Consider the following 13,776-nt stretch of genomic DNA (forward strand, 5'->3'; position numbering starts at 1 on the left):
ATACACACTTACATACTCACCCTGCTGCAGAAGACAGTGCTGAGGAAGGTGAGTAAGTAAGGACTAAGTAAGCTAATTGGATACTTCCAATTGCTTAATTAGTCCTCAGGGGGGTGCCGCTGGGGTGTCAGAGCAAGTCCCGGTGATTTTTCCTTAAATCATCGATTTTAGGAAAAATAACCCTTGCTCATGAGGTGCGTGGAAAAAACCGCCCGCTGCGTGTTCTTTAAAAAACCACACACCTAATAGAATAGCAAAAAACCCGCACATTCAGGAAAAACCTCGCAGGTTCGGGTTTTTTGCTATTCTCACACACAATTGAATATGCCCCTATGTAGTTGAACCCTGTAGCCCTGCAGCTAAAGTCTAGACGAGTGACTCAGGATGACTCTAGTCTGTGTAGAGTGTTATGTAGTGTATACTGTGTAGTAAATGTTTTAGCAGCAGAAGGTGTGTCTACAGGGGCAGTGCTGCACATTGGGTACACACACGAGAAAGGGAGGAGACTCAGGAAGCTGCGAGCCTGGCTGTAGCTGCTTCGCTCAGGGTCTCAGCTGCTCCTTACTACAGAGCGCCGGGCAGGCACAAATCCTGCTGCTGCCAGTATACAGTATACTAAGGACACACCAAGCGCTCCTGGCTGTCACTGCTCATCCCGGCTGAGAGGAGAGGAACATGGCGTTTGTGAGCAATGGGACAGAGAATGAGGCGGATGAGGTACGTTGTGACTGCTGTGTGCCTCTATGCAGAGAGGGAGGTCTGAGCTATGGCTATAGCCATATATGTATGTCTCCATTATACATGTAGTGCTACAGGAGCCCTGCACTTCCATGCCCGCTGGCAGCACACCGGGTAACTTTGGATGGTGCTTTATGAGTAATGGCTTGTTATACTAGTACTCCCCCATGCTGGCCACTTCCTCCTCCCACTCCCCGCTCCGTGACATGGGGCAAAGTATATTGTTTCTGTGCTAGTAATGCTAGGCTCACCTAGGCTGTGCGTGCGGTAACAGGTGTCAGTGTTACGTCGTTCCACTAGGTGTGAGCCAGGGGCTGTCATTTACTTACAATCATCATTAGCATAGTGTTGCTTTGGTGAAATGCTGACAGTGAGATGCATATCTATCTATCTATCTATCTATCTATCTATCTATCTATCTATCTATCTATCTACAGAGCATCTTCAAGTACAAAGGAGTGTACTAGATAGCTACTTTCTCTAATCTTGAAAACGTAGGCTACTTGTAGCTTATTTGCACCCAGTGGAGGATGCTGTGTGATACTGTATATTTACCTTGTAGATTTATGGAAAAACCCAGCTGTGCGATGTGCATGCATGTGTGTAATGTGCATGTGTGTCCCTGCTCAGCAACAGCCGACACGTGATGCACGATGCAAACCTTGTGTAACTATAACATCACTGGCTCCAGAGGATATTTATATTTAGATCTGGAAAATGAGCTGCTGCAAATGTTTCCATTAAAATAGTCACAAATCGGTGTCACAGACCTAGGTTCTGTGTTTATTTCATATGTCCGAAGACAATGAAAGATAAAATGTTATATATATATATATATATATATATATATATATAAAGTAGTGTGCACTTTATCTTCATTTCACGGTTGATGGAATATGTAATTATTTGGGGTAGATTAATTTAAGTGCAAGATTCAGATGTGGGCTGCGCTATAATTGTCAATTGAGAGCTAACCTGCCTGGATCCCAGCTTACATATGCCCCTAATTATTGCACTTTTCCTGCTGCTTCAGTTGTGGTACTATGAAATTCCATTCACTTACTTTTTTCATGCAGCCAATTGTCCACTATAAATAAATATATAATGCATCCAGATTGCTAAATAGAATCAAGCCAGGCTATTGGCTAGCAAGGGTTAGCATATGCAAAGCATTGGCATCGGGTTACCATGACTACCAACTAGACGTCAGATAGAGAAGTGCAGTGGCTGTAGTTCTGGTTTTTGCAAAATATTTTTTGTCAGTTTTAAAAGCATTTTTTTTGTTGTTGAGAATTTAAAATTTGAATCCCATATTTTTTTCCTATGAATGTTACATCAATAACAGTTTCATAATGTGGATTGGGGGGAGGTATGTTGCTTAGGGAAGCTATTTCTGACATCAATGAAGGCGATTCAATTCAGCACAAGGTGAATAGCGATGAGACGTAAGGAGCAAATAGGGTTGAAGTTGCCAAAAGGATAAATGGAAAGGGGCAGACTAGATGGGCCAAGTGATTCTTATCTGCCGTTAATTCTGTTTCTATGAAGTTGGTCCCTGAGCTATTCTATTCAACGCGCTGTTTAGTACAAATGTAACAACTTAAGTCACAGGTTGTCCAGGCCTGTTTTAGACCAATGGGTGGGTGTTATTCCAATACAGCTTAAGGGGCTTATCCATTACACGACTTTTAGAACGATGCGACCAAAACCAGGAGGGTTTGGTCGCATTGTTCACAAAGTCGTGTAATGGATATCCGGCAAGACCAGCGATGCGCGTGCATGCTGGGTCATTGCCGATTCCGACTATCTACGGAACATGCCCATCAACCTGACGACGATCGTCAGGTTCGGCATGTTCAGAGATAGGAGGTCAGACTCCTGCACTGAATGACATTCAGTGAACGCCGTTCAGTGCACGCTAGTCGTTCTGTCTTTCAGGTCGCCTAGTGGATAGGCCCCTTATGTGATGTTCTGGGTTGTTTGTGGACCCGGGGTGGTAGCAGGAGTGATCACAGAAGCAGATAAAACTAGAATTTTTAATAAGTGCTTGAGTAGACAGATAATGGCAGTAAATAAAAGTCCAGGAATATATAATGTGCACAAGAGTTCTGTGGTGGGAGTAAAAGGGTTAATGTCCAAGTAGAAACAATTAAAGCTGTCCAGGTGTGCAGGTAGTGAAACTGAAAATAATCAAGCCAGGTTTGCAGGTAGTGAACTGAAAATAAACAAGCCAGGTATACAGGTAGTGAACTGAAGCGCAGGATGTCAGCAGGCTCAGGCACTCAGGTATGGGCAAGGGTGATGGAGGAAGCGGGGTAGTCCAGTGGGAGCTAGGAGCTGACAGGCAGACAGCGAATTCACAGGAACAGGAAAGCACAGAGAACTCCCTCTCAGCTAGGCTGAGATACACGTTGCACTAACAAAGAAGGAAGGCACTGACCCTTCCTAAATACCCCATGCCGTGCTGTTACTGGCCGGAGGGAACATGTGACTCACCAGGATTGGCCAGCCGCAGCACATGGCCAGAAGGCAAGATGGCGGCGCCCATGCCAAACGGAACGGAGACGCCGCCAGGCCTCACCAGCGCAGAGTGACAACAGGGCCGCACAACAACGCGCGCAGCCAAAGCCCCCCGTCAGACACCAGCTCCGCCACCAGACAGCCCGCGCCACAACGACCTCACAGGTAACACCCGCCTAGCGCCATGCTGAAATACCCTGGCCGTGACACCTTAAGTCTTAGATTATACTATAAATGTTTCTGGTTAGTAGATCATAATGGCAGAGGCCAATCTTCAAGCTTCTTAGCGGCTATGGAATTACAGTGTACATGTAGCTCCCTCCCTCCAGGATACACTGATACATCCATATTACAGTCTGGTTGCCGTAAGGCAGGGCCAGATTGAGGTTTGTGGGGGCCCTTGGGCAACTAACGTGGGGGCCCATACGCAAAAAAAAAATGTCAATAAGATATGCTGGCGATGTTATTAAAAAGTATTGTGTAAATACTCCCAGCACCACAAATGTATTAAACACACTGTAAGGCCCACAGTTCACATTATGACCACACAGAAACCCCAGTGCAGATATGTCACAGTGCCCCCCATGCTAGTGATGTAGCAATGTGTGGGGGGCCCTGGGGCGGCCGCCCTGTTGATAACCCTGCTCTGCCGTAAGGTGACCTCACCATTCTGCCATGAGCTCTCATCTTAACTTGCTGCTACATGCTACTTCCTGTCTGTCCACCCCATCTATGTTACACCTGTTTGTCTGCTCCTCCCCTTTAGAATGTAAGGTTACATGAGCAGGGCCCTCTATCCTCTTGTGCTTCTCCTTACTTTACTTTAATCTACTTCTTACTCCCCCAGTGGTTAGATTTTCAATCTACTGAGGTGTTCCCAAGTTCACTTCAGGGAGATAGCACACTTCTGAGCTTGGGTGGAGGTTGCTCCTATTTGGTCAGTAGGTTTTGTGCTTCTGTTACAGCAAAAGATTTGTAACTTTTGGGTTTGGACATGCAACGTGCCTCCACCCAAGCTCAGAAGTGTGCTAACTCCCTAAAGTGGACTTGGGAACACCTCTGTAGATTGAAAATCTAACCACTGAAGTGTACCTTAGCACTATAAATTGTTGAACTATTATTCTCTGGACAAGCATTATTAGGGAATAACCTGGACAGAATTTCCACCTTAACAGGGTGAATACACTTGGACATGTGTATGGTAACAGCGCTTTTGGTGACTTTTTTTATATTATGTATCTTATTTGTTAGGATTTTTAGGAGAAGTCCTTTTAAAGTGTCTATTAGGCTGCTATTTTATAGCGCAAATTTGACTCATACTTTATATTTACTTCTTACTCCCCACTAGGGCACCTAACACTTGGTTGCTTATGCTCTGTTGCTTATCTGGGTGTTATGGTTGCTAATGTAGCATTGTATAATATCCATGTCCTTGTCCTGTATTGTATTGTATTGTACTGTAAGTCACTGGTCAACCTACTGTATTTGTTTATGTACTTTTGTATGGTGCTGCGGAACACTTGTGGCGCCATATAAATAAATGATGATGATAAGTAGGAGAATGCCGGTTATCGTGACTTAACTTGGGTGTTTAGTCGCGAAAACCAGCATCCTCTGACCAAAGTGTTGGCCGCAAGGCTGTTAGCGCTGCGCTATGCCGGCAGACAGCCTCGTGGCCTGCACTTTAGTTAGATTTTTGCTCCCACCTAAGATGATTAAAAGTCATATATTTGAGGTTAGTTGCATCCCAAATTGATTTTTACACCAAATATCTGGAGAGAAGAAAAAATGATGCATTCCTCAGGATTATCTATAGTATAAGGAAAAATCACATCAGATTGCGTCTTTCATTAGGAGGTAGTGGCCCTTTATTAGGACCATTACTTTTTGAAATTCCAAACACCCATTGTTATGTTGTAAAAGAGGCAGAAATGTCAGGGATTCATTAGTATATCCATTATAGGATCCCCAAAGGGGCACTTCCCCCTATTATAGGCCTGTTGATCAAGAAAAAGGGTTGTTATAAATGCATTTAGTGCAATTCTTGTCATTTGTGCTCAGCCTCTTCAGCACATGATCTCTGATATTTACATCATCATTTACCTATGTGGCAGAACTGAGAGCACTCTGTGAAAGAATGGCCTTGCATTGATGAGCAATATACAAACATTGACACATGACCATCATGACCAACCAGTAGTACACCAGTTTGTGAAAGAAAATTAAATGACAGTAGGTGTTGCTGGACCAAGGTACACACACATGGCCGGCGATTCAAATCCCGACAGCGGAACCTTGCAAGGGTGAAGATCCCGATCGTCCCTAAGGTAAGTATCGCTATCCTAATTCTACCCCCTAACCCTCCCTTAGGGGTGCCTAAGTCCCACGGGGGGTGCCTAACCCTAACCCCCCCATACGCCTAGCCTAAACCTAACCCCCAGTAGCCTAAACCTAACCCTCCCTGGGGGGTGCCTATCCCTAAGTTCCCCCGGAAGCCCTAAACCTAACCCCCCCCTTCCCCCCCTGCGGCTGTAGGCGACTGGCTTACCTTTGTTTGGTATGCTGGGCGTCGGTCTTCCGGCGTATGGTTATGACAGGCGTCGAGTTTTCGACGCCTTTCATTAGTACCCCGCCGGGATTAGAGTGTCTGGAATCCGGCGGTCAGCATTTAGACCGTCGGCTTCCAGACTACATCCCATAAAACAAAGAATAGAAAGTGCACTAAAAAAACAAAAACACAATGCTAATCCAAACTGGCAGCTCCTAACAAGCAGGATCTGCTACCTGCTGAATATAGAATACAAAAAAGGTGTGTAGGAGCGCTGGTTTGTAGAAAAAACAATTCAATATAAAAATATAACAAAAGATTTAATAGCAGTAAATAAAAATCAGATGATAAAAGATAACAATTCCAACATGAATATCACATGAGCAGTATTCTGTGTAATAATCAAACAGTCCTATATGGACACAATATGACCAAGCTGTGGATATAATAATGAGTCTATTCCAGATGGAAACAAAGTTTAAAACTGATCCTGAATTAATCAGTAATAGTCAATATGTAATAGATGAACTGGTTGTCATGATAAAATAGAGCCAGCAATATTAAGGTGGCTGCTGCCGGGAGTCACTGATTGGACACGAACAAGAAATCAACATGCAAATAGCAATGTGCAGATGAAATGGGGAAATAGTAGCTCCACCGCTAATAGCGGGAGTATAGCTTGCGTGTATGCAGGATAGTTACCAGTGTGTCTCTCCAATGTCCAAATGTCCCGAAAGAGAAGCTGCAGGTGCGGTCTCCTGGAGGAGGTAACGCTCTGACCGCTCGTCAGCGGGAGCGTGGAACTGGCGGTGCTGGCAGGCTGGGAGCCGATGACTGAGCGCTCCATAGCGACAGGTGCTTCACCAGTGTGGATGCAATCAGCCTCCAAGAGCTCACGATAAACTCCTCATGCAGGGACAGTACTCAGACAACCGGATCAGAAATGGTCAGACAGGAGCAAGCGGATTTCCTTGACGCATTTCTCCGGGTAGTCAAAAACCCCGGTTTCCTCAGAAGGAATATATATATATATCTCACCATGTGCAAAAAGTTATTAGTCCAATGTTAGTATGGAAGTGAGTCCTCTCGGTGTTTTATGAATATTTAATCGTTTGCAGCTCCCTTCAGTTCAGTCCTCCTCCTCAGGAGTAAGTGCAGGGATTTCTGATCAAAGAAGCAGAAGGGATGCGCTCCACAATGAGTAAAATATTGAGTGTATTTAATTATAGCACACACAAAAGACTTACACATTAGTTATAACAATTCGGCATACAGGATCATTAGCAAGCACAGCCACAATAGTATCAGTAGGACCGTAACAGGTAATCGCCTTATCCGCGATAAACACAGTGTACGGAGTCCCGATCACAGGACTCCACTTTCCGTGAGGCAATGTTGTGGCGTCACCAGAAGCCACGCCCAAATGCGTTTAATTTGTTGGGAAAAAATGACACACTATATTTTATTAATTGTGGTGTGAATCCCTTCCTCTTCTTTTGATTTATTTATATATATATATATATATATATATATATTAGTGCCCTTATAATAAGGCTGAATCTAAAAATCGGAAATCTCAATAGAGCATTCCGGAGGGGAGGGGGGGGGGGGGGCATAGTGTTTAAGGGGCAGCACCTCAAAAGCTGTTGGAGGTACCAAGCTGAAAAAAATTAGGATTTGGGAACAATCTAAAGTTCCAACTGTCAGTTTTTTCTAACACTTTTTCTGCTGTAGCCTATGGGGGATTTTTGGGGAAGAATAAGTCAGGGTAGGGGATGAATTTTGACTTGGGGTTTGTTGTTCCAGGGTAGGTGCTTTTGGGGTTCAGGTAATTGAGAAAGTTACAGTTTTTAAACTATTACCTCAAGAATGCGCCATTATACAGATAGGAAGTTTCAACTTGTTGCGCAGCCTCAGTTGGTGCCTTCAGCAGGTGTACTCACTGTGGCTTCACTTGGGTGCACCAAGATGGCTGCCTCTTGCAGGCGTTACTGGCACCGGAACACGGCAGTGGGCGGTAGCAGCGGTGGGAACCCGGCAGCGGTGCGAGCTACAGTGGGACCCAGTGGCGGTGGATGAACCGGCGGCGGTGCGGGCGTTGGTGGCGGGCTTGGATCCGAGAGGATCCAGTCCTTGCCTGCCAATTTGCAGAGTTCGGCAGTGGATCCCAATCCATTTTAATTTTTGCATTTCAAAAATGGATTGGCTCGCGACGTCATCGCCTCGCACCCTCTGCTGGCTTATATAAGCCAGTGCGAGGAGGCAGCATGCTAGTCCGATGGCCGGGAGGGAGCAATGAAGAGCTCTCGAAGAAGGAAGATGCTGGAAGTCTTTGTTGGCCGCGGCCATGCAAAAGAGCTGACACAGGCCGCCGTCCACTAGGTGAAGATGACAACAGAAGCCCTGGGGAGGTGGCAGCCGTGCCCGCCAGGTGAAGACGCCGGAAATCCTAGTGGGCGGTGGCCATGCAAAGAGCTGACACAGGCTGCCGCCTGCCAGGCGAAGACGCCAGCGGCCACAAAAAAGAGCTTAAAGGCCGCCACCCCCCAGGTGAAGGTGTAGACAAAATACATTTTATTTAAAAAAAATCAATGTAGTCTGTTCATTTAAATATTTATTTTACAGGTGTACTACAGGTACCAGTGGGCCCTAAATGCCCTGCTTGCTGAATCTCCAAGTACCATCATGCGGGGGAGGCTTGCTGGGACCTACAGTTTTCCTGCAAAAGACAATATTGCACCATATTACACAATCATCCCCGCACTCACCTCCCAGGGGTGTTGGGGATAGCCTCGGGCTATCAGCCCAGGGCTGTGGTGCCCTGGAGAGGGGGATACCTTTATTGGGGGGCTCCCCAGGGATCTCCGCCCTGCCCCTGCAGCCGTCTCTCACTCTACACCTCCCAAATCACCTCCTGTGTGCCGGCCCCTTTTCCACCTGCGCTTGTGTCCAATTTTGTTGCCCTTCTCCCCTGCAGGTGGCACGGTTTGCTCCTCCAAACCCTGAGTTAATAAATTTTAAAAAAAGCAATATAATTCCATAGACAAAAAACCTTCCGATTTCACATGTCCCATTAAGGATTCTTACACATGATCTAAATTTTCACAAAACCGACTCAATTTCTGCCACTCAAACTTAAAAAAAGCAATGAAATTCCGATCATTAAGGCTGACTCCTTAATGGACGTGTTTCTTGCGCAATACAGATATGGTGTGCCATCACACCCTGTGTTTAAGTACAGATTCAGCACTCTCACAGAAAGAGATTGCTTTCACTCACAAAATGGTGGAGCTGCTAATTCACAGAATTGTGTGCTCATTGGAATACACACATGCAGTCTATGCAACTGAGGTCTGAGCAGTTATGTGGCACCCACATCCCACTCAGTGCCCACAATCTCCCCATTCGGTCACCGCAACAATTCCACTGGATTCCAACATCCTTCTCACTCCATACATCGATCTCATTTAGAATACACATTCAGCTCCCGAATTGCTAAAACTATTATACTCGGTCTATGCATGTACACTTTCTTCCCCTATACGCCTCCATGCTGCTATATATTCCCCAATCCCTACTGCTGTGTGGTCTCCCAACTGTGCTAGTCTGTATTCCCTGATCCGTAACAATCTGACAGGGGAAAATCTCCAATGGGAGATTGAAACGTTGGAATATACAATAAAGATGACTTGTTGGTGATAATAGTTTGATTGCAAGTCCTGAGAGTGCCGCCTTTGACGCTATTTTTATGATATGGTGAGAGCTGCTCCTACCGGGGGAGGGCACCCAGGCAATTTCTCGTTAGATAAATTATATATGAAATATTAGAGCACAAAAGGGGGCACCACATCGTGCATCAAATATAAACAAAGAATTTATGACATAAGACAGAAACTCCAGGTCAGTGCTTACCAAAGTAGGCGGTCTAGAACCGCCGCAAGCATAAATAATGATGTAAATAACAATAAGGTCAGTATTTCACCCGAACGTCTCCAGGATCTAATCCGGCCAGTCAAGCAGTCGAACAGTAGCAGAGGGCAATGCCAGGCCACGCCCCAACATATTTCGTCATTAGACTTTGTCAGGAGGCTGGCTAGCTTTGTTCAGAAGAGGGTTTGAATAGCAGTTCTTGTTCCCATTAAGCAGGTGTATCTTCTTATACAAATTAAATTACTTCTTGTCACAGCTTACAACAGTGTTCATTTAAAAAGTAACAAACTTCTACAGCACATATGTTTACAACAATACAGCATTACAAGATATGACTACAAATATAAAATGAAAAAATTTAATAAATAAAGATAAACTAAAAATAACAGATCTTACAATCAAGGGGGCAGATGTATGAAGCTCAGGGAAGTGATAAACCAGCAGCCAATCAGCTCCCAACTGTCATTTTTGAAACACAGCCTCTAACATGACAGTTGGGAGCTGATTGGTTGGTCAGTTATCATTCTGCACTTTATCACTTTCCAGAGCTTCATACATCTGCCCCAATGTATCTGAAAGATAAAAATAAAAAAACATGTTAAAACTGCATACACCAGTATATAAACCAAAAAAAAAATTACATCAAATAAGGAACAATCAGCCCCATTATGAACAAGCAGACACAGGTACTGAATAAAGCCTTATATTACAACTTTTTTTCTAAAGAAACCTTGGTGAGTGCACTCTGTTTTATTCTATTTTGTTATATGTGTCTTCCCTTTCTCCTGACGGTTACACTGAGGACTTGCACCCCAACAGTTGTACTTTCTGATTAGTGAGAGTGCTGGCCAAACATGGACTATATATATATATATATATATATATATATATATATATATTAGTGTGTGTGGTGAGAGGGGTTGTCTCTCACCTGAATTACCCACGTTCTGGTGGAATCTTTCTCCCTCCAAGGGAGGCTGGAGTGAAACCTGGGCATTCTGCATTAGCAGTGGATGTGTGGAATTCCAGGTTTTCACATTTGCACAGACCCAGCTAGAATAATCACCGGAGCACAGGAAGGGTTTAAAACTCTCACACACCTGTTGCTCATGGCTCCTGATGCTGGGCAATCTGGCCAGGCGATAGGCTGGGGTGGTGGTTAGCATTAGGGTGCTGGGACCTGGAGGGTCCACAGACATTAGCACAAGGAGTGCTGAGACACTTACTTTTATGTTATGTGCCTGTATGTGTGCAGGCCTAACCTCACGTATGCTAAGGTGCAGTGTCGGCTACCATTAAAAAAACACTGCTTCACCAAGTACCTGCCTGTCTGGAGTCCTCATTTCAAGTACCCGTTTTAATATATATATATATATATATATTACACACCTTGCTCCTGAACCTCAAGTGGAACCCCTGTTAGTGGGAACCTAACAAATTAAATAGAACATATAGCACTTTAGAGGGCGCAATAAATGTCTGAATATTATTGCTCAGTTTTTAAAAAAAATAAAATAATGTCCAATATTGTCCTTTTTAGATACTCTTCTCTTTAATAGAGACTTCAAACACAGTTGATAGTAGATTCCATAGGCTCCAAACAGTAGCTTTCTAAAAAAGACCCACTCACTGAAAAAAGAACACCCAAGATATGGCCCAATGGCCTACTATTAGGTATGGTAAATAATACATTTATTAAAATTAATTTTCTGTCCAACTGACATAAAAAAATATAAATACATAAAATTGCTTACACAGTTAATTTTCCATTGATTATATCAGTGAAAGATAGCATTTAATTGTCCTGCTGTTTCCCCTTTATAGGGTGAAATTTTACGGCAGGTTTCTCCCTTCTGACAAATGAAGAATCACAACCCAACGCGTTTTGTCCATTTAGGACTTCATCAGGGGTATATACATCCAAATTGTATGTCATCCGATACAAAGCTGCCGAAATATTGTCCCTAAGAAGGACCAAAACATTTTTTTTGTATGATCCAATGGGCACATGACGAGTTGTTGTCCCTAAAGAGGACTTATTCCACTGAGGGCTAATCTCAAACTGTGATGCACTCTAATCCCAGGATCACGCTGTACAAAAAAAAACTAGGTGCATCAAATTTGGGGTACATGAAAATGGGTGCAAGCATATTTTTAAGTCCCTATTTTTAAAATTCTTCAACAATGCACCTGTCGCTACGACCCGCATCCTTTAAAATACCTGCCGCATACTTGGGAACTCCTCCAGAATTTATTTCGTTAGTTTAAAACTTGTTCCCCATATTTTTTCTAACCCCAAAATGTAACTTATTTTTTGGGGGTGTATATATATATATATATATATATATATATATATATATATATATACACCTCAGACCTTTACTGGCATCCATGTGTTAGTCATGATGGGATACGATTAGTATCCTGGCACAGGGAATGCCGGCGCTTAGAATCCGATGCAGGAACCCCGACACCTATCTGAATCCCAACCGCCGGCATGCAACCGCTGGCATCTCGACTGACGGCATCCCGAAGCTAAATAGCGGGGGTTGGGGGAAGGGTTAAGGTTAAGCACTATGGGGAGCGTTAAAGTTAGGTACTGGGGGGAAGCGTTAGGTTTAGGCACTAGGGGGGAGGTAAGGTCCAGGCACCGGGGAGGGTTAGGATACCTACCAACAGGGATTTTGACCGCCGGGAACCTGAGCGCTGGCATCTCATACCCATCCCGTCATGATAATCTGATACCATTGCCATGCGCATGCTCCCTGTTTTTTGTAAGCCAATAGTCTTACCATTTGTGAAGTTTTAGTAGTCTGCTGTCCGCAGATTGTTTATGGAGTCTGGATTGTAGTCATGGTAACCTGACTCTGATACTTTATATATGCTCTTTCATGTTAGACAACAGTAGCGACAATGATGTAGTTTCCTGGGCAACTTGATGATGTTACATAATTCTATTTGACACACTACATGCATTTTCAGCAGTTTCTTTCAGATGGTTGTGTTTTCACCAAATACAGATTACAGTGGGGCAGTTGCAGAGGGCAGAGCACTAAGCTGCACTCCCTGTGCAACACCAATCCTTGTTTATGTATGTACCTGCTCTTGTGCTGTCACTATGACATGCTAAGAGCGAGAGGCCTCCTATTGACTGGGATGTCATTTAGTGGAGACTGTTCGATCTGTAATCATCAGTGTTGACACATACAGCTAGGGTTTTGTGACCGCAATTAAATGAGTTCATATATATATTCTCTACTGTCATTTGTTCTCTATATATATATATATATATATATACATATATATATATATATATATATATATATATATATGAACTCTGTCTGCTGAAGGCCAATAAATAACTTACCCTACTGATTTATAGTAATATATCCTTTTTTATCGCTAGTGATATGTACTCGTATATCATTAGTGTTGTATATTAATTCCTAGCCGTACACAGTTTACAGCTGATACTTAACACAGTAGGCTACGGCTACATGTAAATGGCTTACGGGACCTTGTGCCCTGTTTTCGTTGAATCCATGAAAATGAGGCACTCAGGGTGAAAATAAAAGTAATTTAGAACCCGTGTGGACAGCAGCCTGAAGCCATTAGCTAAATTATTTACTTAATAGCATTTTCTTAAAGCATTGAAAGATGCAAAAGAATATTATATTGCATGCTAATTTATTTGCTAGAATTATCAAATAAATGGCCCATGAGGCCTTCAGACATATCTGATTTGTTTTATGTTCCTCCTCTCCCTGTTGCATAGTGCAATTGTTTATGGCCCTTGTAATAAGAGTCCCTAACTGTTCTGGTGACCTGATTGCTATTTGATTCAATGTGACAAGGGGTTAACTTGTGTGTTGGAGTCACACATGTCCCCTTTCCTATTGAGGTGACCATACACTGCACGATATGCGTGCCGATCCGATGGCACGGCACGATATAGGTGCTATATTATGCCGTGTATGGGCACGATATCATACCTGATATCGTGCTGCACGCTCCGGCGGGATCGTATATTGCATCCCCCG

General features: G+C 43.8%; 1 protein-coding gene across 1 annotated transcript in view; it reads left to right on the forward strand.

Moving 5' to 3' along the window:
• Positions 1–373: 373 nt before the first annotated feature.
• The window catches only part of TTC39B (tetratricopeptide repeat domain 39B), a 171,122-nt gene continuing 157,719 nt past the window's right edge, over positions 374–13,776 (forward strand). Inside the window, exon 1 of the mRNA XM_088472626.1 lies at positions 374–717. Within this exon, the coding sequence (XP_088328752.1) occupies positions 676–717 (42 nt within the window). The 5' untranslated portion in view covers positions 374–675. The remainder of the gene's footprint in view (positions 718–13,776) is intronic.

Source organism: Taudactylus pleione, unplaced genomic scaffold, assembly GCF_031769625.1.
Source record: "Taudactylus pleione unplaced genomic scaffold, aTauple2 ptg000127l, whole genome shotgun sequence".
NCBI classification, from domain to species: domain Eukaryota; kingdom Metazoa; phylum Chordata; class Amphibia; order Anura; family Myobatrachidae; genus Taudactylus; species Taudactylus pleione.